This window comes from Vombatus ursinus, unplaced genomic scaffold (genome assembly GCF_900497805.2).
Source record: "Vombatus ursinus unplaced genomic scaffold, bare-nosed wombat genome assembly UNPS02014773.1, whole genome shotgun sequence".
In the NCBI taxonomy this organism is placed as follows: Eukaryota; Metazoa; Chordata; class Mammalia; order Diprotodontia; family Vombatidae; genus Vombatus; species Vombatus ursinus.
Window position 1 is genome coordinate 43,961,025 of NW_020954551.1, and position 23,259 is coordinate 43,984,283.

Below are 23,259 nucleotides of genomic sequence, written 5' to 3' on the forward strand. Positions count from 1 at the left end.
TCCAAAAGTTAGGTCAGACTTCTCTGGGTTCTCTCTCCGTTGAGGAACTCAATCTAATTCCTCCTCAAAAGCTCTCCTCTCTCTTCCTGGCACATCCCTTAATGTGGGACTTTGCTCAGACCCCAAGGGCAGAGTGTGACTGACTCTGGATTCTTCTGATGGAACCGCAGAGCTCAGTTCCTTCTAGGACCACTGAGCAGCAAAAGGCTGAGGGCAGATGGGTGGGAAGAGAGGGCACAGGAAGAGGAATACCTGTCGCATCTTGGAGCGTTTAGAGGATACTTTCGCATTCATTTAAAATCAAATGAATTCAACATGGAAGAATTACTGCTAATTCTTTCCTTTGGGGAGAGAAAATACAGATAGAAACAGGTTGAAACAGCCAGCTACTACCCTCTGCAGCCTTTCCTTTAAAGAGGTCTGTGCACATACACATGCACACACACGTATGTGTACTACGGATGCTGAGAGCTTTCTGTTAGCTATTCTAGACCCTTCTGGAATCTCTTTGAATCACAAAATGTTAGAGCTGGAAAGAACCTTTGATGTCAATGGGTCCAACTCCCTTTTGTAGAGGACACAGACACTCAGAAAGTGTCAATTGGGGTTAAGTGACTTGCCCAAGGTCACACAGCTTGAAAGGGGCAAAGCTGAGACCATGAGTTAGCTCTCAGCTCCTGAGCTGGGATTCTCTCCACTGGACAATGTTTTGGTTATAAGCATAGTGATGTTGCCGCCTTGTGTTTCTATAGCAACACCTGCTTTTTTTCCTCCCTGTTATTTCATTTTAGCCATAATCTCTCCTCCCTGTGACACCACCCACACGTATGCTCTGCTCCGGCCAGGCTGGGTTTCTCATTGGCTCTTCCCCACTTTATGTTTCTTAACCTTTGTTCACACACCTGGAACACTCTTCTCCTTCTCAACTTATCTGAATCTTGCTTATTTTTGAAGAACTAAGCTCCAGGTGGTGCAGTGGATAGAGCACCGGCCCTGGAGTCATGGAGGACCTGAGTTCAAATACAGCCTCAGATGCTAACATTTACTAGCTGTGTGACCCTAGGCAAGTCACATAACCCCAATTGTCTCACGAAAAAAAGAAAAAAGATTTTTTTTTTAGGCAATTGGGGTTAAGTGACTTGCCCAGGGTCACACAGCTAGTAAGAAGAAAATAGAATTTTAAAAAAGAACCAAGTTCAAGCTGTGTTGCCTCCTCCAGGAAACCTTCCCTGATCTCTTCAGCCCACACTGAGCTTTCTCTCCTCCTGCCCTTCTCGTCTATACTGCCTCATTAGCCTAAGCTGTACTATATTGATATTTAACTTATGTGTAGGTATCTTGCCCCCCTAACTAGACTAGAAGGTCCTAGAGGGCAGGGCCCATTTGACTTGACTGGACTTCTCTGTCACTGAGCAGGGACACAGAGAAGCTCAGTAAGTATTCACTACGTAGTATGTTAGTAGCTCCAGGATTCGCACTCAGGTCTCCTGACTTTTAGTCCTCTTTTACCATCTTCTTCTGGGAATTTGGAGCTCTTCAGGCATGGCTTGGACAAGAACAGCTCTCAGCTCTCCACACAGCATACCTGTTGCTCTGGCTTTTGGCACCTTCCCTTCCCACCCCAAGAAAGACAGGGAGCGTCTTTCCTGAAAAGGCTACAGGGGAGTTACTTTTGGTTGAGAGAGCATTCCTCTTGGATTATTGGTGTGCTCTGGGGTCTATCATGGTGCCAACATATGAATTGTCCTGAAACTGTTTTCAGCATGACATTCCCCCGCTCAAGAATCTGCCGTAACTCCCTACTTCCTATTCATAAAGTTTAAACTCTTTTGCTTGGCATTCAAGGCCTTCTATATATGAGTACCCCCATTGTGTCCTCATCTTTCTATCTTAATATATGAATCTGTACCAGGCAGGCGGGTCTCTTCATGGTCCCATCATACTCCTTACTGTTTCTGCCTGCCTTTCCCATGCTAATTTTCTCAACCTTCAATGCCATTCCTAAGTCCATTCAAACTACTGCCTTTGTTTAGCTAAATCCTACCCATCCTTTGAAGCCAAGTCACCTTCCATCTCCTCCATGGAGCCTTCCATGACTACTCCAGTCCACACTAATGCTTTGAAATCCACCTGGATGCTGGTAACACAGTCGAGCCCTTAACTGAGGCCAATAATCGAGCCCAGTTATTTCATAGGAAGCCAGGGCTGCCAGCAGCTTGTAAACTTCTTGTGGGCCGGGGCATCTTTTTATTTTTATTTTTTGTTCTCTCCTCCTCCTCCAGTGCCTAGGGTGGTGCTGGGCATGCATCTGGGTTTCATTAAAGCCTGGAGGGTTGCCTGGTTTCCCTGGTTTTAGGGGAGGGGATCTCAGACTGGGAAGAGAGGGAATCTTATGGCAGGAGGAAGGCCACACTCTCCAGGGACTGTAGGGATTGCAGGAGGTACAGGACGTCAGGAAAGGGCTGACCGCTTTAATCTGAGATAAAATCTGACAGGTTTAGCCTGAGATTTATCAGCATAAATAGGAAGCTAGAAAAGGCCCATAAGAAAAATGGTCAAGATGAAGGCCAAAAGCACCATTTCATCAAAGGGAGAAATACACTCTCCAAGGCAGGAGGGTCTTGACTAGGGCAGCCTTGACCACACGCAGGTGTTGGCTCTGACTCGTGGGGCTCCATCAGTCTCTCAGACCAGCTCTGGGCCCAGCCTTGCCCTCCATAGTATAATATGGGAGGTGGGGGCGGTGTCTTATCAGCAATGGGAGACCCTAGGAGGGCCCAGGGCCAAGTGTCCAAGGGGTCCCTTGGCAGAGGTTCTGTACTTGGTGGGTCCAGCAGAGGTGTCCACTTGTATTTAACAGTCTGACGGCTGCAGATCTTGAGCCCGGTTGGGGGCGGGGGTTTCTTCAGAGCTGCAAAGGACACCGATGCTCAACAGGAGATGATGAGCTGGTTGGCGAGAGCCTGGGGTACCTGGGCCTGCTCCAAAGGCTGTTTCTGCAGGAGCTCGCAGCTAGCCAGTGTCCGGTACAAGGCATCTAGGACTTCGAAGGTGTGGGCCTTCTCTGTAGGGGAGAACCAGGAGGCAAAAGCACAGCATGACTTCAGGGCTGAGGCCGGCAAACCTTTGGGGTAAGAGCCCCCTCCCTGCCCCAATCCATCAACCCACAAGCATTTATTAAGCAGCAACTCTATCAGGCACCTGTGATACGAAGACAGAAGTTAAACAATTTCTGTTTTAGAGGACTCTAGCGAAGGGAGACAACAGGTGCAGATGTAAGAATACACGTAGAAGGTGGTACTCGGGCTGATCCTAGAAAGGCCCGAGGGAGTCAAGGGGGTGGAGGGGAGGAGGACACTCATCCCAGGGAGACAGGAGATGGAGTGCCGTGCGTGAGCAATAGCGAGGCTAATTTGGCTGGGCTCTAGTGTGTGCAGTGGAGAATAAATCATGATAAGGCTAAGAACTAAGCAGGAGCCAGGTTGGAAGGATTTTAAATGCTAGAGGACTTTACATTTGGTCCCGGAGGTAATAGGAAGCCACTGGAATTTATTGAGGCAGTGGGGAACATGGTCATACTCATTGACTTGGGAAAATCACTTTGGATTGGAGGGTAGATTGGAGATGATTTAGGAGGCTTTTGCACTGGCCCAGTCTTATATAATGCTGATCACATTCTTATATGTATATTATATAAATATATAATATAAAAAGCTTGTATATATAGGCTTTTTTTGGTGAGGCAATCGGGGTTAAGTGACTCGCCCAGGGTCCCACAGCTAGCATTCTGTCTTATATTAATGTATTGTTATTATATGTCATATGAATATTTTCAAAACATACAATCCCTAGCTGAATTGTAAACTCCACAAAGACTGGAACAATGTCTTCGTGTCTTGTACAGGACTGGTGTTTATAATAAATGTAGGTTGAACTGAATTGTTCATTTTTATATCTCTCATGATCCCTAGCATAGAACGCGGTCCTCAATGAACGTATGTTTTGAAAAGATGGGGAATTTGGAAAGGTTGAGATTCAGGGTGAGCCTGGGGGGGAGAGGAGGAGACTGCATAGGTTTTGGCACTTTGGAAAATGCCTCTGAGCCTCCTGGGGCTGTTTTCTGTTTGTCTTCCAGGCTGGAGTGAGCTTAGCCCCAAGCAGGATTCGGGTTCCCTGTCTCAGAGCACTCCCCGCCCTGCCCTGTCTCCCGCCCCCCAGAGCCTCCAGCTGCTGCCAAAGCAGATCTGCCAGCCGCTTCTGGCCAAAAGCAGCTTAGAGAACAGTGGGAGATTCTCTTAGTTCTGGTGCCATCAGGAACCACATGTAGCCTTGGCTGAGAAGGGGCAGGGCCTATATTTGGTCGAGATCCCAAACCCACATTTGGGTTGGATTTGGGGCAGCAGGTTTTCCTTGGTGGGGGGCTGGAAATGCCTAGCCTGTGGAAGCCATGCAGCAGGAGGGGCCCTTGTTTTCTTTTATTTGGATTCCCTGGGACCTCCCACTGCATTCCCCGCTGCCCTGCCGGGGGCTTCCTCTGGGACTCCTCCTTCTCCTGCACTCCTCCATTCCTCCCTTTGTATGCAGATTTTTTCTGCAAAACTAACAACAGGAGGGAGGTCATTTAGGGTGCTGAATAGAAGAAAGCTTCAAAATCTGAACTTTCAAGGAAGTCTTGCCCAGCCCTCGCCAGATTATTCTAGTTTAGTCTTCATTCCAGTTCATTTCTTTGAAGAGCAATGTTTAAGCTTTCCAAGCACTTTCCTGTCTCATCTTATTCTATCCTCAAAACACCCATAAGAAATAGGTGGGAATGAGGATGTTAGCCCCTGTTTCAGAGATTATAAAATCATGGCTCTAAAGTTTGGAAGGGGCCTCAAAGGCCAATATCTATTCCAGGGGTTTTTAACCTGGGCTCCACAGATAGATTTCAGGGGATCTGTGAACTTGCTTTAAAAAAAAAATCCAATAACTCTATTTCTATATAATGGGTTTCTTTTGTAATCCTATGTATTTTATTTTATTCACTTGGTACATTATTGTGAAAAGCAGTCTTTAGTTTCAACAGATAGCCAAAAGGGTCTGTGATGCAAAAAAAGGTGAAGAGCTCCTCATCTAGCCAATTGCCTCAGTTTTCAGATGAGGAAACTGAGGTTCAGAGGAGTTAAATGACTTGCCCAGTGTCACATAGCTATTAAGGGTCTGAGGCAGGATTTGATCTGAGTTCCTCTTGTCTCTAAATCCAGCACACTATCCTTTGTGCTGTGCTGCCTTCCGAGGCTCTGGAAGGTTTAGGATGAAAACAATGGCTACCACTTAAGTTATTTCATTTACTTAGTATTTTAGGTAGCCACAACAACAAAAAAGAGGGATTTAAAAAAATGAAAGCTCAGAGATGATCTATGGGAAAAGCTTTCCATCTGATATGAGGAAACACCATACATGTCTATGAGGGGCTGGGACCAAAGATCCCTTCTAGCTATGGCATTCTATGGCTCTCTTCTAGGATTCTATAGCCATATAGGTTCTTTCCTTTCAACATCAGTGCTGTGGGAAGCCAGACATCCTATGGGAACCTGGATAGTGGGTACAAGTGTAATGAACCTATGCATTCTCAGCATGGTCCAGGCTTCCATCATGAATTGGTTGCGCTCTCTCTCTCCCTCTCTCTCTGTCTCCAATGCTCCAGGACAGTAGCATATGAGGACTTTGGCTAGTTAAGCAGTTTTTGATGTTAAGATACTGAATGTAGGGAAACTTTTACCTGGAGTCTTGGAATGGGGGGCAGGGTAAAGGTTAGAAGCTTGGGGGAAGGTTTGGGAAAGGAGATAAGGGCATTTGGCAAAATTGGAGGGCGACTGAAAAGACACCCCAAGTCCCTGGTCCCCATCCCCCCTCCACTTCTTGCCTTAAATTCAGGGTATATTTTGTAATTGAAAACTCCAGTGCTTGTTACAGCTCCGTGGGGACCTAGCTGTCATGCTAGGAAGAAGAGCAGGTAAGCCTCTGGCTTGCTAATATCACCTAAGAACCAAACTGTTCTGCAGGCTTAATTTGAACTTTGATTCTGAATGTTGATGGATTATTTTTCAGGCAGTTCTTTTTTAGGACCAGCATATCATCGTAAGAAACTGATCTCCCCTGTTCCCATCTCTCCCTCCACCCTTGCCCTCTAGTTACTTATTTCAGAATAATAAGGTACAGAAATGATTTTAATTACCAAGGAGCTTTCCTACCATGTTGGGGATCCTGACAGGATTCCAAGGTGTTCAGCAACATTTTCCCCAAGACTCTTTTTGATATGTTCTTAAAAAGGAATAAACACATGAAATAGATCATTCTATACAGCATGTCACCATCATATCATTAGTATGAGAAGCATAGTATCCTATATAGAAAGCTGGTTCAGAGTCCAGAAGACTGGAGTTCAGATCCTACTTCTGACAAACACTAGCTTTGTGGCCATGAACAAGGCATTTTACTTCTCTGTGGTTGGGTTCCAGTTCCAAATCTAGGATCTTACAAATCACAGTATCTCAGAATTGGTAGGACCTTAGAAATCATCTAGTCCAATGAAGAGCTGACCAAAACCCTCTATAACACTGCCAGCAAATGGCCCAGCTTTTTCTTGAAGTGGGCCAATGAAATAAGGTCTCTGGCAGCAATAGGAGTAATCAGAGACCCATGTGGACTCCATACTCACATTCAAATGTACATCTCCGGGGTAGTGGAAAGAATGGTGGGACTAGCAGGCAGGAGCCCTCAGTTCTGATCCCAGCTCTACCACCAAGTCTAGTGCTCTTCTAACAGTATCACCATGCTACCTCCAATACACAATGAATGACTGAATAGGTGAAAATGAGCTAGGTCTGAGTCTCTTTTTTTTCTTTTCCTTTTTTTTTTTTTTTAGGCAATTGGGGTTAAGTGACTTGCCCAGGGTCACACAGCCAGTAAGTGTCAAGTGTTTGGTCTGAGGCCGGATTTGAACTCAGGTCCTCCTGACTTCAGGGCCGGTGCTCTATCCACTGCACCACCTAGCTGCCCCTCTGAGTCTCTTTCCAACAGACTATATGCTGTCTCCAGTGGGGATTGAATGAGAGACTCTGTTCTAAGTAGGTGATGGTGGCAGAAAGAGCCATGTTGTGTTGGCATACCAAATCCCGAAGCCTCTGGAGAAGCTGAAGGACATCCATCAGCTTTTCTTCTACCAGGGAGAGCCGAACTCGCTCTGTCTCAAGCATCTGTAACTCCATCTTCAGCAGCTCACTCTCCTCAGCCTTCTGCTGAATTTCACTGAGAAGTGGCTCCTTCACCTGGCCAGAGACAGAAGAAATTCAGCACTGGAGCTGTCCAGCAATCCAATTCATTTCACCCCTCTCAGGAGGTGCTGTCATCTCTCTGAGCTGGTGGACACTTGAGGCTTGTTACTGTGAGGGTGGGGTGACTGATTTACTGTAATAGGGGGTGTTGGGATAAGGATACTGAAAGCTTAGATGGGGGCTACAAGAATATTTTTCAGAGCTCTATGATCACATCTAAACCTCTCAACAGCTCTTTGGTAGAGAGGGAAGGTAGGAGGGAAGAAATTGGGATTCCTATTTTATAGATGAAGAAACTCAGGTGTAAAGGGGAAATGACCTGCCTAGGGGAACCTATAAAGTTAGTGGCACAATTGGTACTAGAACCGAGGTCTCCTGGCACAGGGCTCATTATTCCATTATACCAAATAGCTTTTTGGAATTTTTTTGAACCACATTGGAAACATAGTCTGTAACCTGAGGGAATGCTGGTTTGAGATCAAATGACCTGGGTTCGAATCCTAGTTCTGCTACTTTCTACCTAGGTGGCCATGGGAAAATTGTTTGGCTTCCTTGGCCCTCAGTTTCCTCACCTATGAAATAAAGGGTCTGGACTAGGATGGCCTCTGAGATCTCTTCTAGCTCTAAGAGCTTATCAACGGTCCTCTCCTCTGGTTTCTCTTCTCTCCTCTTAGGTTCCCAGGCAAAAATTGGTTCCTTTCTCATTTTCCTTCCTAGGGAACCAATAGGTCCTCCTCTGAGGCCCTGACCTTGCAATCCCATGTCCACACCATTAATTCACACTATTTTTTGGGAGCTGTGGTTTTCATTCCCCTCCCAGGCCTCACTAGAGAGTTCATTTCACAGTCGAATGATTATTTAAATGTTTCTAAAGAGAAGATTACAACACCCAGAGGAAAAGAGAAAAGAAGAGTGACTTGAGCAGATAGAAAAGACTTCTTTTTTTTTTTTTTTACCACTTGAGGATGACAGCCCGAGAGGGCAAGTTATCACCAAAGGATTTACTTTGTTCAGTGAATAGAAGCCAGGGAGCCAAGAAGAAAGGGGAGGGATGGGAAACTAAAGAAGAAAGAAAACAGAGGCATGTGGGCTGAAAGGAAGACTTCAAACATGCCCCTTCTTGGGGGGCCCCTGAGCCATCAGATGCCTACCTTCCCATTGTCAGATAATCCCTAACCGCTGGCATACTGCTTTGTGCTTCACAAAGCACCTTCCTGTACATTGTATATAGTCTATAGCTTACAGTTGGATAGGGCTTTAGGGCTCTCTATAAGGTTTCTATATGGAGGCAAGGGGAAGAAAGCTGGCTTTTGAATGCCTTTGTCCAATCTCTGCCTCATACTGGCTGTGTGGCAAGTCACCTGACCTCCCAATATGCCAGGCAATTCTCCAAGACCAGAAACCGAGACACATTGGCAGGGTTGGGGTGGGGGGGGGAGTGGGGGGGTGTTCCTCATGGGAAACTACCTATATTAATGAAAAATGTGGTTAAAAAAAGCAGCAGTAGCTCACATTTTTATAGTATTTTAAGGTTTATGTATTTTTCTTACATCAACCCTTTAGTGTTGGATTATTATCCTCATTTTAGAGATGAGGAAATTGAGGCTTAAGAATGAGACATATATTTTTAGGACACATTATCTTGCTTGACTGTGTATTTCTTATGAAGGTGGTTTTTTATGGTGGCAAGGGAGAGAAAATAAATTTTTGTTAATTGAAAGAAAGAAATTGCAATTTAAAAAAAATTGAGACAGAGAGATGATATTCAGATCATCTATTTAAAACTTGAAGGGACTTCAGACATCATTGAGGCGAACAGTTCTCAAACTTTTTGTTCCCTTACACTCTTTTTTTTTTTTTTTTGGTTTTTTGGTGAGGCGATTGGGGTTAAGTGACATGCCCAAGGTCACACAGCTAGTAAGTGTCAAGTGTTTGAGACTGGATTTGAACTCAGGTCCTCCTGACTCTAAGGCCAGAGCTCTAGCCACTGTGCCACCTAGCTGCCCCTCTTCCCTTACACTCTTAAAAATTGTTGAGAGCCCCAAAGAGCTTTTGTTTAGTGGGATGTATCAATTGATATTTACCATAATCAAATGAAAACATCTTAGTATTATTATGAAAATAGTTTTGACCTTGCAGATCTGAAACGATCTTGAGGACAGTGGTCCCTAGACCATGCTTTGAAAACCCCTGATCTACTCTAAATCTCTCATTTTACAGATGAAGAAACTGAGACCTAGAAGGGTTAAGTGATTCGCTCAAGGTCATATACAAAATGAGGGAGTGAACCAGGACTTGAACCCAGGTCCTTAGACGCTAAATCCAACTATTCTTTCACCTGTCATGTCGCCTAGAGAGGAGTGAAGATGAGAAAAGATTTAGAGATGGAATTTTAGAAATTTAGAGATGGAAGGGGCCTCAGAGATCATTCAGTCCAAGCCAGTGGCACAGAGTGGTTAAGCGACTTGTCAGTGGTCACACAGCTAGTAAGTACAAGTTATGGAGAGGGGATCCGGGTCTCCAGATTTTCAGATTCAGTGCTCTTTCAACTATGCCAGACAGTAGCTCAAAGGGTTACAAAGCACTTTACGGACAATACCTCATTTGAGTCACACAACCATATTCTAAGGAGAGAATGTGCATATTGTTATCCCCATTCTACAAATAAGAATACTGAGGCTCACACAGGCTATGTGGCCAAGGTCACATGACTAGCAAGTGTCAGAACAAAGACTAGCATCCAGGTCCCTGAAGCCACCTAGTACAATGTCCTATCCACCTTCTGGAGCTGAACTGAACCTTACTCTGGTCACTGAGTCTTCTTTCTTTCGATTTGGCCGTCTCTTACTCTAACAATATTCCATCTCTTCCTCTATCCCCTATACATCTCATTGCACCTCTTGTAATTTATGACGGGCCAGTCTGTTTCCCAGACTGCTGCTTGCCCACCACCACCTGCCATGCTCTTAGCTTCTGGATGCTCTCCCTGCCACACACATCTCCTTCTTAGACAGCATACAGCTACCTCAAGGACAAGAGGAAGAGGGAGCCCAGCTCCTAGCCCTAACACTGCCCTCAATAGCTGGGTCTCCTTGAGTTTTGTGGCCTGGATGTTATGCGTCACATTAGAGAAGAGAAGGCCCTCAGCACCCAGGTGCCTTGCTCTAAGGCCATTATGGAATGCAGCAACTGTCCACCATGTGTGAAAATGTAATTCTGTTTGGAAAAGACCTTGAGACTCTTCTAAGAAGGCAATGCCCTGGCCACAGCTCCAGAACAACTCACATTTTAAAAAAAGATATTTTATTTTTTTCTAATTGCATGTAAAACAATTTTTAACATTTGTTTTTTTTAATTTTGAGTTCCGAAATTCTACACTCATATTTTTATACACCTTGGTCAAGGCAACTGTGTCATCATTCAGTCTGTTCACACATCTCCTATCCTAGTTAAAGATCTCATCGCCTCTCACCTAGACTACTGTGATGGCCTTCTAACTGGTCTTCTTGCCTCTGGTCTAGAGGTGGGGAACCTGCGGCCTCCAAACTTCAAGTTTAGATTCAGTCAAAGGGCTGCACTTGAGGACCTAGAGGGCCACAGGTTCCCCACCCTTGCTCTAGTCTCTCCGCTCTGCCCTCATGCAATCATATGACTTCTATCTATTCTCCTCTTTGTCCACTTTTCTTTTTAAAAACTGTATTAAAATTTTGTCTTGATAGACTGTGAATAAATAATTTTTGTTGATAAAACATTTAGTTTTTATATCACTTCTACCCAGCTGCCAATGGCACAGTGGACAGGATGCTGGGCTTTGAGTCAGGAAGACCTGAGTTCAAATCTGGCCTCTGACACAATTACTATCTGTGTGACCCTGGACAAGTTGCTTCACTGTGTTTGCCTCAGTTTCCTCATCTGTAAAATGAGCTGGAGAAGGAAATGGCAAACCCCTCCAGTATCTTTGCCAAGAAAACCCCAAATAGGGTCAGAGAGTCAGAAACAATTAAAATGACCAAACAACAACAAATCCAGCTGCCAAATTAACATTCCTAAGCACTGATCCATCCCCTGACATTGTTGTTCTCTGTTACCTTTAGGATAAAACACAAACTCTTTAAAATGACATTTTGAGCTTTGCATATCCGGGCTCTCATGTCATACCTGGTTCACATCACTTCCCTTCCCATACTCTATGATCAGGCCAAAGCACCCTTCATTTTTTTTTTTTTTTAGACAATTGGGGTTAAGTGACTTGCCCAGGGTCACACAACTAGTAAGTGTCAAGTGTTTGGACTGAGGCCCGATTTGAACTCAGGTCCTCCTGACTTCAGGGCCGGTGCTCTATCCACTGCACCACCTAGCTGTCCCCGAAAGCACCCTTCTAACTGTTCTCTGAAGTCCATGTGCCATCTCCTATCTGTGTGTCTTCACCGGGGCTTTCCATATGTCTGGAATGTACTCCTTTCTCACCTCTAGCTTCCTTCGAGATTAGGCTCAGGTACTCCTCCTCTGTGAAGCCCCCCACCCCCTCGCCTTCATCAATGCTCACTCCCTCCTCAGATCATCTTGTATTTATTTTGTTGTTGTTGTTCAGTGGTTTTCAGTCATGTCCAATTCTTCACGACCCCATTTGGGGATTTCTTGGCAAAGATACTGGAGTAGTTTGTCATTTCCTTTTCCAGCTCGTTTTTTACAGATGAAGAAACTGAGGCAAATGGGATTAAGTGACTTGCCCAGGGTCACACAGCTAGGAAGTGTCTGAGGCCAGATTTGGACTTCCTGACTCCACTTGCAGCGCTCATACATGAGTGCTTATTGTATGTTCTGGTAAAACATAAGCTCCTTGAGAGCAGGGATGGTCTCACTTTTGTGTTTGTATCCCCAGGGCCCCTCACAGTGCCTTGCACATATGAGGTACTTTGCAAATATTTGTTGAATTGAACCCTGCCTATTTTCTGCAGCTACAAGACAAAGAAACCAACCAGCAGATCACAAAACTGAGAAAACATCACTGCTAATTAAACTCATTATTTCTTTGAACTGAAGCCCTTGCATGCAATCATATGATCGCCATCTGTCCCCATGCACCATGTTTTTTAAAATTGTATTTAAATTTTTTCTTGATAAAACTTGAAACAATAATTTATTTTTATTTTTGGTGAGGCAGTTGGGGTTAAGTGACTTGCCCAGGGTCACACAGCTAGTAAGTATCCAGTATCTGACGCCAGATTTGAACTCAGGTCCTCCTGACTCCAAGGCCAGAGCTCTATCCACTGCACCACCTAGCTGCTCCCTGAATCAATAATTTTTACTGATAAAACATTTAGTTTTTATACCACCTTCCTTTCCAAATATCTCCTCATTCCTGTCCCAAAGAGCTATCCCTTGTAACAAAGAATAAAAAGAAGAGAAAGAAATCAATTCCATAAAACTAACCAATACATTAACCAAGTCTGATAGTAGATGCAATGTTCCACATCCATATCCCCAGCTTCTGCAAAAAAGGGAAGGAGGCAGCACCCAATTTCAATGGGATGTGTTTAAAAGGACAGCAATAATTTTCATTTGAAAGCCAACTAACTACCATTTTGACTGGGTTAATCGATGCCTTGGGTCTTGAATTTGGCAAAAATAAACAAACAAATGATCTCTCCGTATTTCTGTCTGTTTTTCTATTTATCTATCTGTCAACTCTTTCGAAAGTTCTCAGGCAGTTGACAGGCAGGCAAGTGGGAAATGAGGACCAGACCATTTGAAATATGGCCCTTGCTTCATGTGGTCAGTGAAGTGTGGATGCCTTCTAAGCTAAAGGGACAAAGATGAAATCTTTCCTCGTGAAAAAGCCAGACCAGCCTGCCTTGGGCCTCTTACCTCCTGGTCCCCGGTGTCGAGCACCTTCACATCTTGCCCCATGTTACCCAGCTGCTCCGTCAGGGTGACAATCTGCTCTCCCAGCTCCCCCAGGGCACTGGTGTGTTCATCACTGCCAAAGTGGCCGAAGTAAGACATTAGCTTCTTGGCTGTTTTGTCATCACATCTGCACAGAGAAAGAAAGCCACACAGTGATGGGACCCTCCCTCTGGGTCCTGCCCTGGCCCCCCAGTTTAGGTCTCTGTCTTTGTTTTGACGACTTAACAAGGGCCTCTCTTGAAGTCAATGTCTCCCATCTGTCTCCTTGTTTCCCCTACCCCACTTAATCCTGGCTTAAGTGTAAGGCAGTGTGGGGTTGGGGATTGAATGTTGGACCTCCAGGAAGTTACAGAGTCCTTTCTGGATCATCTGTGATCCTGTGAATCCTCCTGCTTCTCCTATCCAGAAAGAAGAAGAAGAAGAAGAACAAGAAGACGAAAGAAAGAAAGAAAGAAAAAGAAGAAAGAATAAGAAGAAAAAGAAGAAGAAAAAGAAGGAAAAGAAGAAGAAAGAAGAAAATGAAGAAGAGAAAGAAGAAGAAGAAAATGAAGAAAAAGAAGAAGGAGAACAACAACAACAACAGTAACAACAACACAGTTTAGCAGAATTAACCAATCCATCCAATGCCCTATTCCATACCCATGGTCCCCCACCTTTGCAAAGAAAGAATGGAGGTCCTGCTAAGCTTTGCTAGATAGTTTACGAGATGCTATGGCCCAAAGACTTCATCACTGTAGTCTGTAAGTGGAGCCACAGACTTGGAGTCAGGAAGACCTGGGTTAGAATCTTGCCACTCACAATTACTTGTTATATACCTTAGGTAAGTCCCTTAGCTTCTCAGTTCCCCATGTTCCTTATTGGTATAATGGGGATAATAATTGCACCTACATCACAGGGTTGTGGTGAGGATCAAATGAGATAATATATGGAAAGTGCTTTTAAAACCTTAAAGAGCAACATAAATGTCAATTGTTATATGCATAATAATCAATATCATTATTGATCATCATATTGAATAAAATGAATTATATTTATTATGTGAATAATAATAACTAACATTTATGTAGCACTTTAAAGTTTGTAAAGTGCCTTTTATACATCACATTATTCATTTAGTTCTCATAATATCTTGGCAATATAGGAAGAACAGGTGTTAACTATCTCCATTTTACAAATGAGGAAATTGAGGCTCAGACTTATCCAAGGTGGTACAAGCTAGTAAGCAGCAGATCTGTGATATGAGCCTGGGTTTTCTGACTCCCAGGCTGGGGCTCTTCCCAGTATATTATGCTGAAGGATAGTGTAGACACCCAAAGACATGAGGATGGATGAGACAAATGTTTGTAAAGGACTTTGCAAACTTTCAGGAAAACTGCTGTGTGACCACAGTCTGAAAGCGTTCCAGTGAGTATGTTGACAGAACATGGCAGTTCATCTGATAGTTTGGCTCTCATAACCTTATCCACTCTGCACCTGGCTTCTGCTTGTAGCCTCAGAGATGGGCATGGTCCATTCCTGCTTAGGCAGCATTCGAGACAAGCCAGTATGCCAGGACATTCGGCTCCCCTATCCCTGCCCTTACCAGTCAGGGCAAGATAAAGTACAGGTTTAGTCTAACTGGCTTGGTCTCCAGGAGTGGCAGTAGCCTTGAGAATAACTGAGAAGTAGGTAACCCTGGATGTCTGTCTTGGCCCTTTCCCTTTCTGTATCTGCCTCCTTCCTCCCAACACTAGGAAGCTCAGAATTCTCGGGCCGTCCTCTGGCTTTCCATAACCCCTTGTGTACTTTTACACAGACCTGCCTCCCACCTGCTCACAATGCCTTTGTCCCAGCCTCCTTATCGTCTTCAAAATTCCCATCCTTTAGAACAGGTTAGAAAAAGAGATGGATAAGAGCTCAACTCTTATACTGTACTAAAAATGTGGCTGCTATGGACACTGTTCTTGTGGCTTCTCCTATTTCATTCATTTATTCATTCATTCAATCAATCAATCAAGCAAACACCTACTGTGTTCAGAAAGCATTGAACAAAGAGGAGATGGTAAATTTAGGTGAGATGCTGTCCTTGCCCTAACTGCTATTTGTTTCTATGAACAATCTTGGGGCTCAGTAGGGAAAGCGTTCATCTTGTCGTGGGGCTCTGTATCCTCAGAGACTCCCTGAGAAGAAAGGAGCACGATCTCTAATCATGGGCTCCCCACATCATTATGCCCACCAACTTCTGTGAAGAACTACGGTCCCTTCCAACTCAACTCAACATTGGATATTTATTTAAGTACCTACTATGTACAAAGCATTTGGGATTATAGGATCATAGATGCAGAGTTAGAAGGGCTCCAGAGGCCACCCTACTCATTTTACAGATGATGAAACTGAGGCCCAGGGAGGTTAGATGATTTGCCTAGGTCATAGGTAGTAAGAGAATTGGGATTTAAACTTAGATCCCCAGACTCTGGGCAGCTAGGTGGCCCAATGGATAGAGTGCCAGACCTGGAGTCAGGAAGACTTGAGTTCAAATCCAGCCTCAGACACTTACAAGCTGTGTGACCCTGGGCAAGTCACTTAACCTTATTTGCCTCACTTTCCTCATCTGTAAAATGAGTATGTAAATGAATGTAAAATGAAAATGACCAAACCACTCCAGTATCTTTCCCTAAATGGGGTCATGAAGAGTTGGACACAACTGAACAACAACAGACTTTAGACTCTAGAATCAAAACTCTTTGCTACTTCACCATGGATGTAGAGATGAAACAAGAAACCACCCCCGTGCACAATGAGCTTGTTACTCTATGGGGGTCAGGAGTGGGGTTGGGGCAGAGATGACATTCTCCGATTCCATGATTCTAAGTGAGACATACCCGCTCCCACAGCTCGAAATGCGGGCCAGTAGCTTTTTCACTTCAGCCACCTGGGTCTGCTGCTCCCCCGGCCACATTTCCTCCTCTTCATCCGAGGCTGCCTGACCCTCCACAGAGCGGAACAGCTGCTCACCTCCTGCAGGGAGAAAGAAGAATGCAGGGCTGGATGTGCAAAGCCCAGGTCACTCACTGTGAATGCTACACAGCTCTGCAGCCCTTCCTGGGGAAGGAGAGACAGCTAGTGATACTGCTCTATTTGCTGGCTATGAGGAACCATCTCTTATATTACAGGGCAGAAAATAACAAGGCTGAGGACAAGTAATTTGCAGAAGGGCAGATCTGCTGAGCTCAGGAACATGACCTAGAACTTACTTCTAGGTTGCTTAAAGATTATTAGCCATAGGAAACAGGTGATTTACATCTCTCCATTAAAGTGGTATAGATGACATCACTCAGGAAATATATGATCAGTAAAGGACCTGGGATTGTTGATCATTAATCAGTAGGGTGAGAGAGCAGATGGGTGCTGCCCTGGCATGGAATGTTCATAGTCCAAGAGGGGGACCTCCAGAACATGGGGTGGGTCCTTGGCAGAAGATTAATGAGAGGACAAGGATGAGAACTGCACAGGTGAGGGCTGTGATCTGTACAAGTGAAGGGTGTACCTATATTGGGGAGAGCAAAGATTCATTAAAGTCTTGAAGAACTAAAAGCGGAAGTATCACTAAGGGTGATTCAGGCTCTGGGACCATCTCCTAGACAAGTACTAATTTATTCCTGGGGACATAAATTCCAGGGATATCCCCCGTAAGATGTGACTTTTTATTCTCTAGTTCTCATTATTTTCCAACTCCTTTAGTATTTTCTTCTGATTAGGTTTTGGTGGTCTGCTATGGGCAATACTCTGAGAGAATGTGATGTGCAGCGATACACAGACTATGGGCTTTCTTTTGGATGGGAAGGTGGCACTTTTGTGGGCATGGTATTGAGGTTGCTACATGGAGCACAGATGCGAGCTGACTCAATGCACACACTTGACTAGTGCTCTGTTATGACCAGCTGTAGCAATTCACTCCCTGCTGAATGTGCCTGAGTGGGTATGAGATCTCACACAAAGGTCCAATGGGGATATCATTTATAAGGAAGCATCAACTTTGCTCCTGGCAGGAAAGCAGTACAAAGATTACTTACTAGCAAAGGTTGGCAGCCTTACCAACCCCCTTTTTGTCTTGCTAAGTGAAGCTTCTAGAGTACTTTGTATAAACTAGGGAATATGATAAGAGTAGAATAGGATTCACTCACACTAAGTCAAATAGTACACCAGGCTCAGTTAAAAAGCTAGACAAAGCTTGAGGGCTCCCCTGGTTGGCTGGTTCTGAACGTGAAACAGCTGAGCTAGACCTTGGATTAGTAATTGTAATTTAGGGGGAGATCCAGCAGGTGGCAACAGTGGAGACCCAGCAGAAGGTCCACTCTGTAGAAACTTTGGCAGATGGTGAGGCAGTAGAGAAAAAAGACAATGAGAGAACCCCAGCTGTTTGTAGTAGCAAAGAAAACAACTCGCAGTCTAATGATATATGTATCCTTGGACCAACAGATGGCATTGGAGGCTGTTTAGGAAATCAAGCAGCAGAGAGGGGTTCCAGTGGGGATGTAGCCCTAGCATCATGTGTTGCCCCGGCTACCTGTATGAACTATTGACACGTGTTCTTTATGCATGTGTTTTCCTTCTCCTATTATGGAGAAGGGAATCTGGGGGAGAGTGTAGCCATGTGCTTAGGGGAAAGGCGGTAATTCCCCTCGTCATTTATGTTACTGTACTCTCTAAATGGCTTTTGCTTGGAATTAGTGCATCCTCTATCTGGCTGGGCTGGTAAAAGAAACGTCAGTGGAGGACTTGTGAGCTGTGGTTCTTCGTGGGTCCTGACTCAAAGCTGGGGTAGTTTTTAGACAGCCTGTCAACGAAAGGGGGCTTGGGCCATAGTCAATGACTACAGCTTTGTTATTGAAGTTTAATTGCTAATAGGTAAACAAGTACTTCCTGTCTTGACTCTTTAGGAAAGAAAGACAGAGCTGACCAGGTCTCAAAGGAGACAAAGTTATAACAATGCTTCAGTACTTGGATGGAGCTGTGATCTCAGCATGGTGAGTACACCCATCTACAGTGAAGATTACATCCCATCCATGCCTTCTCATCTTGCATGAATCTTATCTATGTCATCCCATCAATCCCCCAAAGGGGGGGAGGTCAACTCAACATGCTGGAAAACTTCCTCTCAGTCTCTTAACATTGCTTGGCCATTCGTGCCACAAACAGGCCATCTATCTGCTGTTCCTCCTCAAAAATCTTACCTTGATGCCTGGAGGTGACCTCAGGTTGTCAAAGGCTATGCCAGTAGAACATAAACTCTGGGAGGTTTTGGGAAAGTTCCAAATATGATTCTTGGTGATGGGCTGCATCAGTCATCTGAGGACTGGCCTAGTTAAGCATGGAGAGGCTTAGCACCAGTAGACTGTCCATTTGTAATGACATCTTGGACCAAGGCAACTCATAAAAGGGATAAGGGAATATACCTATAATTTTTTTGGTGTAAAGATGAGGAAACTCCCTCCCTCAGTGCAGATCTTATAGCCTTAGAGAGTCATTTAGAATACTAAGAATTTAAGTTAATGACTTACTCAGGATCACAGTCAGCATGGTTTAGAGGCAGGATTTGAACCTAGTTCTTTCTGGCTCCAAGGTCAGTTCTCAGCACACTCTATCATGGGGCAGCTAGGTGCCTCAGTGGATAGAGCACTGGTCCCAGAGTCCAGGAGGACCTGAGTTCAAATTTGACCTCAGATTCTTACTAGCTAGGTGACCCTGGGCAAGTCACTTAACTCCAATTGCCTCCCCTTCCTCCAAAATACACTACATCATGTTGCATCGCCCAGGAATAATAATAATAATACTCAACAGTACTGATACTAATATTGACTCACATTTCAATAACCCTTCACATTTGACAGAGCTTTTTCCATTTTACATATGAGGAAACTAAAGAGGGCAAGTGATCTTGTCCAGGATCATATAGGTAGTAAGTGTCAGGGCAGGGATTCAGACTCAGGTTGACTCCAAATTCAAGCATTCTTTCCACTGTGGGTAGGAGGCAGAGGACAACCAGAGGAAGAAGGAGAAGTCAGAATCTGGAGACCCGAAAAAAAGTACTCTGTGTCAGGTCGGTGGAGCTTATCAGGGTGGCTTGGCCCTAACTGAGAGCAGAGGATAGAGAAATTAGAAGGAAAATTAAGACTTTTTTGGGGGAAATCTGAGAAGGACCTGGGATGGGAACAGGATAGACTTCTTGGAGAGATGTGTGCCAGAGGAATGCAAGCGCTGAACTTGAAGTTAGGAAGATCTATATTCTTCCATGTTTGGACAGCCTCAGACACTTACTAGCTGCGTGACTCTGGGCAAGTCCTTTAACGACTCTAAGCCTAGACTCAGTGGGCTCTAAGGTCCCTTCCAACCCCTAAAGATCCTAAATCCCTCAATAAGTAAAATGTATTCTACGAGCCAGACTTTGTTTCCATCTTCTACTTCCATCTCATAGAATCATAAATCTCCAGAGTGGAGATGATCTCAGAGATCCTCTAGAATGATCTTTCACGTAGATGTCAGAATCCCCACCAAGTCATCTTCGACAGGTTTCACTTTCTGCTTGAGTACTTCTAGAGACAGAAAACTCACTACATCACATTGTTAGAAAGTTTTCCCATATACTGGGCTGAAATCACCTCTCTGGAACTTCTTCTCTCTGGCCTTTATTTCTGCTTTATGGGCCTTTGGAGAACAACTGTGCTCTCTTTTTCTCATAAAATTAATGTCCTGTATTGAGTTTATGCCCTTATAATATCCTGTTTTTTGGTCTTTTCTCCAGAGGCCTAGTCTGCAAGTGACCTGTGAAAGACAAAAGCTAAGGGGGGCAGCTAGGTGGCGCTGTGGACAGAGCACCAGTCCTGAAGTCAGGAGGACCTGAGTTCAAATCCAGCCTCAGATCAAACACTTGACACTTACTAGCTGTGTGACCCTGGGCAAGTCACTTAACCCCAATTGCCTTAAAAAAAAAAGACAAAAGCTAAGGAAAGGATTGGCAGTTGGAGGAAAGGCTAGTGGTATGCTGGAGGCAGCTCCAACCAGCTCACCAGAGCCGACGGTTAAATTTACAGGGTGATCATCGTACCTCAGAAATTGGAAAATGCCACAAATTAGGGCTTGATTTATTGTTTTGTTGATTGTCTAGACTTACGAAATTGATGGAGAAAATGCTAATAATGTAAATTAAACTTAAAAGCTCAATCTGTGCACATTCTCCCCTCCCCACCAGAGCTGGCTGTTAAACATTTACCAGCATACCACTCTTCCTGAGGTTGTAGTTCTGGGGAGACAAGTCTGTAGATGGTGGCTTTGAAGACAGGGAGCTTCCTAGGATGGTTCATCGGCATACATCTTTGTGAGACGGCCGGTCGGGCTTGGCTATTGCCACTGTTTAGAGCAGTCACCCACGTGAAGACCGAACCCATCACCTTGCGCTTCTTAGCCTCTCGCTCTAAGCTACTCATATCAAAGCCACAACCCCCACGGATCTAACCTTCTTCAGCATATCTGCAGCTTGTGCCATCTTCTGCAGCCGCTGCCCCTTCAGGGGAAGAGATTCCGTCTGGCTGCCCAGGGGAGGGAGCTCTTCCAGTTTCTGACTCACCATCTTCTTGTGGCATTTTCTGATCATTCAGCGGGCTTGGTAGTTTCCTGATCTCTGACCTGCAAAGCAAAGATATTGTGAGGGGAAGAAATAGATTTTGCCAGACTCAGGTAGGGGGAGCTCAGGTTTCACATCATATCTGCAGGGAAATGAAAATTGTTAAAGAAAAGTGTGCAAAACTGATATTTTGCTGTCTATCCTTTCCCAACCCCCTCGTGGGACGCCATTCACTGGGCTTTGGATGGCCACACAGCTGGGGGTTCCTTGGTCGGTTATTGCTACTTCTCATGCCAGGGACTGTGTAATCTGGTGGCATTGTCTAGCTCTAAACATTCTTATTTTCATGAATATGGGAACATGCAATCAAGCTAGAGGTTTTATTCAACACATTATGACTGCCTGAGTTTCTTTGGGGATTAGCTGATTTGTAAGTACAAAATGAGGAGGCTGCAATGGTTTGAGCTATGAATTTCCTCTCAGTTCTCAACATTCTATGTTCTTTCTTCTAGCTCTGACTTTTTATGGTTTAAAGCCTCTTCCAGCTCTAACATCCACAATTACAAGCTTTTACATCCGCCTCTTCCTTTATATGCCCAATCTCTAGTTCAGAATACCATGACCTATTACCTAGATTATTGAAATTGTCATTTTTAAAAGTATTTTTATTATCTTTTGTTTTAATATCACCTACATTTCCCATTGTATCATCTCTACTACATGCCCATCTGAGAGTCATTCTTATTTTTTAAAAAATCTGTAAAACTAACAAATATTTAAAAAAAAAGTCTGATGACATAGTCATTGTTCCATACCCAAGGTAGAAAGAACAACAAAGAATCGGGGGAAGATGTCTTCTCATATCTCTCCTTTGAGGATAAGCTTGGTCATCATAATCTTGTAGCTTTCATTTTATTTTATTTTTTGCTTTTTGGCTAGGCAATCAGGGTTAAGTGACTTCCCCACAGTCACACAGCTAGTAAGTGTCAAGTGTCTGAGGCTAGATTTGAACTCAGGTCCTCCTGACTCCAAAGCTGGGGCTCTATCCCCTGCACCACCTAGCTACCCATAGCTTTCATTTTCAATAGGTTATTGCTGTTCTTTCTATACACATTGTTGTAGTCATTGTGTAACTTGTTTTCCTGATTCTGTTTACTTCATTTTGTGAGTCCTTCTAAATCTTTTTTTTTTTAGCTAGGCAATGGGGTTATATGACTTGCCCTGGGTCACATAGCTAGTAAGTGTTATGTGTCTGAGGCCGGATTTGAACTCAGGTCCTCCTGAATCCAGGGCCCGTGCTCTATCCACTGCACCACCTTGCTGCCCCAGTCCTTCTAAATCTTTCCATACTTCTCTGAATTCAGTATGTTCATTGTTTTTTAATAGCACAGAAATATTGCATTATAGTTACGTACCACAATTTATTTATTCTCCAAATGATGGTTATCTACTTTCTTTCCAATTCTTTGCTAATACAGAAAGTGTTGCTATAAGGATTTTGGTGTGATATGGGCTTTTCTTTTTGTCATTGACCTTCTTGGGCTATGCACCTACTAAGGTAATCTCTGGGTCAAAGGGCATGGGTATTTTAGTCACTTTCTCGAATACTTTCTTTTTTTTTTCTACAATGTTTTGGCAGTTGAGGTTAAGTGACTTGCCCAGGGTCACACAGCTAGTAAGTGTCAAGTGTTTGGTCTGAGGTCAGATTTGAACTCAGGTCCTCCTGATTTCAGGGTCGGTGCTGTATCCACTGCGTCACCTAGCTGCCCCTCTCGAATACTTTCAAATTGCTCTCCAGAATGGTTAGACTATCTCACAACTCCACGAACAAACCTCTTTAACATTGACTATTACCATCTTTTGTCATCTTTACCAGCTTGTTGGGTGTGAGGTGAAATTGCCAATTACCTTGATTTGCATTTCTCTTATATTATTAGTGATCTGGAGCATCCTTTCATGTGGTTGCTAACAGTTTGAAATACTATCATGTTAGAACAGTTTGTTCAAATCATTTACTTGCTTAACTTGTATATCAGAAAGAATAATGTTAGCAGTCCTGGGTTTGAATCCCACCTTTCATGCTTAGGTAAGTCACTTAACCTCCTTGGGCCTCAGTCTCCTAAAATAAGGGAGTTGAACTAGATGACTTCTGAGACTCCTTGCATCTTATTGGGGAATGGCCTTTGGTCTTGTGTGTTTCTATTAGATGTCTACACATCTTAGATATCAGGACTTTGTCAGAGATCAATTTGATGCAAAGTTTTTTCCCTACTTGACTACTACCCCTTGTTATCCTAGTTGCATAAATTGTATCCATGCAAAAGCTTTCCAGTTTCACATAATCAAAATGGTTTACTTTATCTTTTGTTAACTCATTCTATTCCTTGTTTCGTCAAGAATTTACTCCCTACCTATAGAATTTGATCTGTTTCACTT

General features: G+C 44.0%; 1 protein-coding gene and 1 long non-coding RNA gene across 4 annotated transcripts in view; one reads left to right on the forward strand and one right to left on the reverse strand.

Moving 5' to 3' along the window:
• Window positions 1-1,125: 1,125 nt before the first annotated feature.
• Window positions 1,126-23,259, reverse strand: part of EFCC1 (EF-hand and coiled-coil domain containing 1) — a 79,687-nt gene continuing 57,553 nt past the window's right edge. Inside the window, exons 3-8 of one of the 3 annotated variants that reach the window (XM_027863842.1) lie at window positions 20,716-20,885; window positions 16,085-16,220; window positions 13,185-13,350; window positions 7,152-7,310; window positions 6,234-6,303; window positions 1,126-3,064 (exon numbers count right to left, since the gene is read on the reverse strand). In XM_027863842.1, the coding sequence (XP_027719643.1) occupies window positions 2,931-3,064; window positions 6,234-6,303; window positions 7,152-7,310; window positions 13,185-13,350; window positions 16,085-16,220; window positions 20,716-20,885 (835 nt within the window). In that variant the 3' untranslated portion in view covers window positions 1,126-2,930. Of the gene's footprint in view, window positions 3,065-6,217; window positions 6,304-7,151; window positions 7,311-13,184; window positions 13,351-16,084; window positions 16,221-20,715; window positions 20,886-23,259 lie in introns of all 3 variants that reach the window. The other 2 variants (XM_027863843.1, XM_027863844.1) reach the window with 2 other exon arrangements.
• Window positions 18,143-23,259, forward strand: part of LOC114044411 — a 21,548-nt gene continuing 16,431 nt past the window's right edge. Inside the window, exon 1 of the long non-coding RNA XR_003569238.1 lies at window positions 18,143-18,229. This is a non-coding gene — a long non-coding RNA (uncharacterized LOC114044411). The remainder of the gene's footprint in view (window positions 18,230-23,259) is intronic.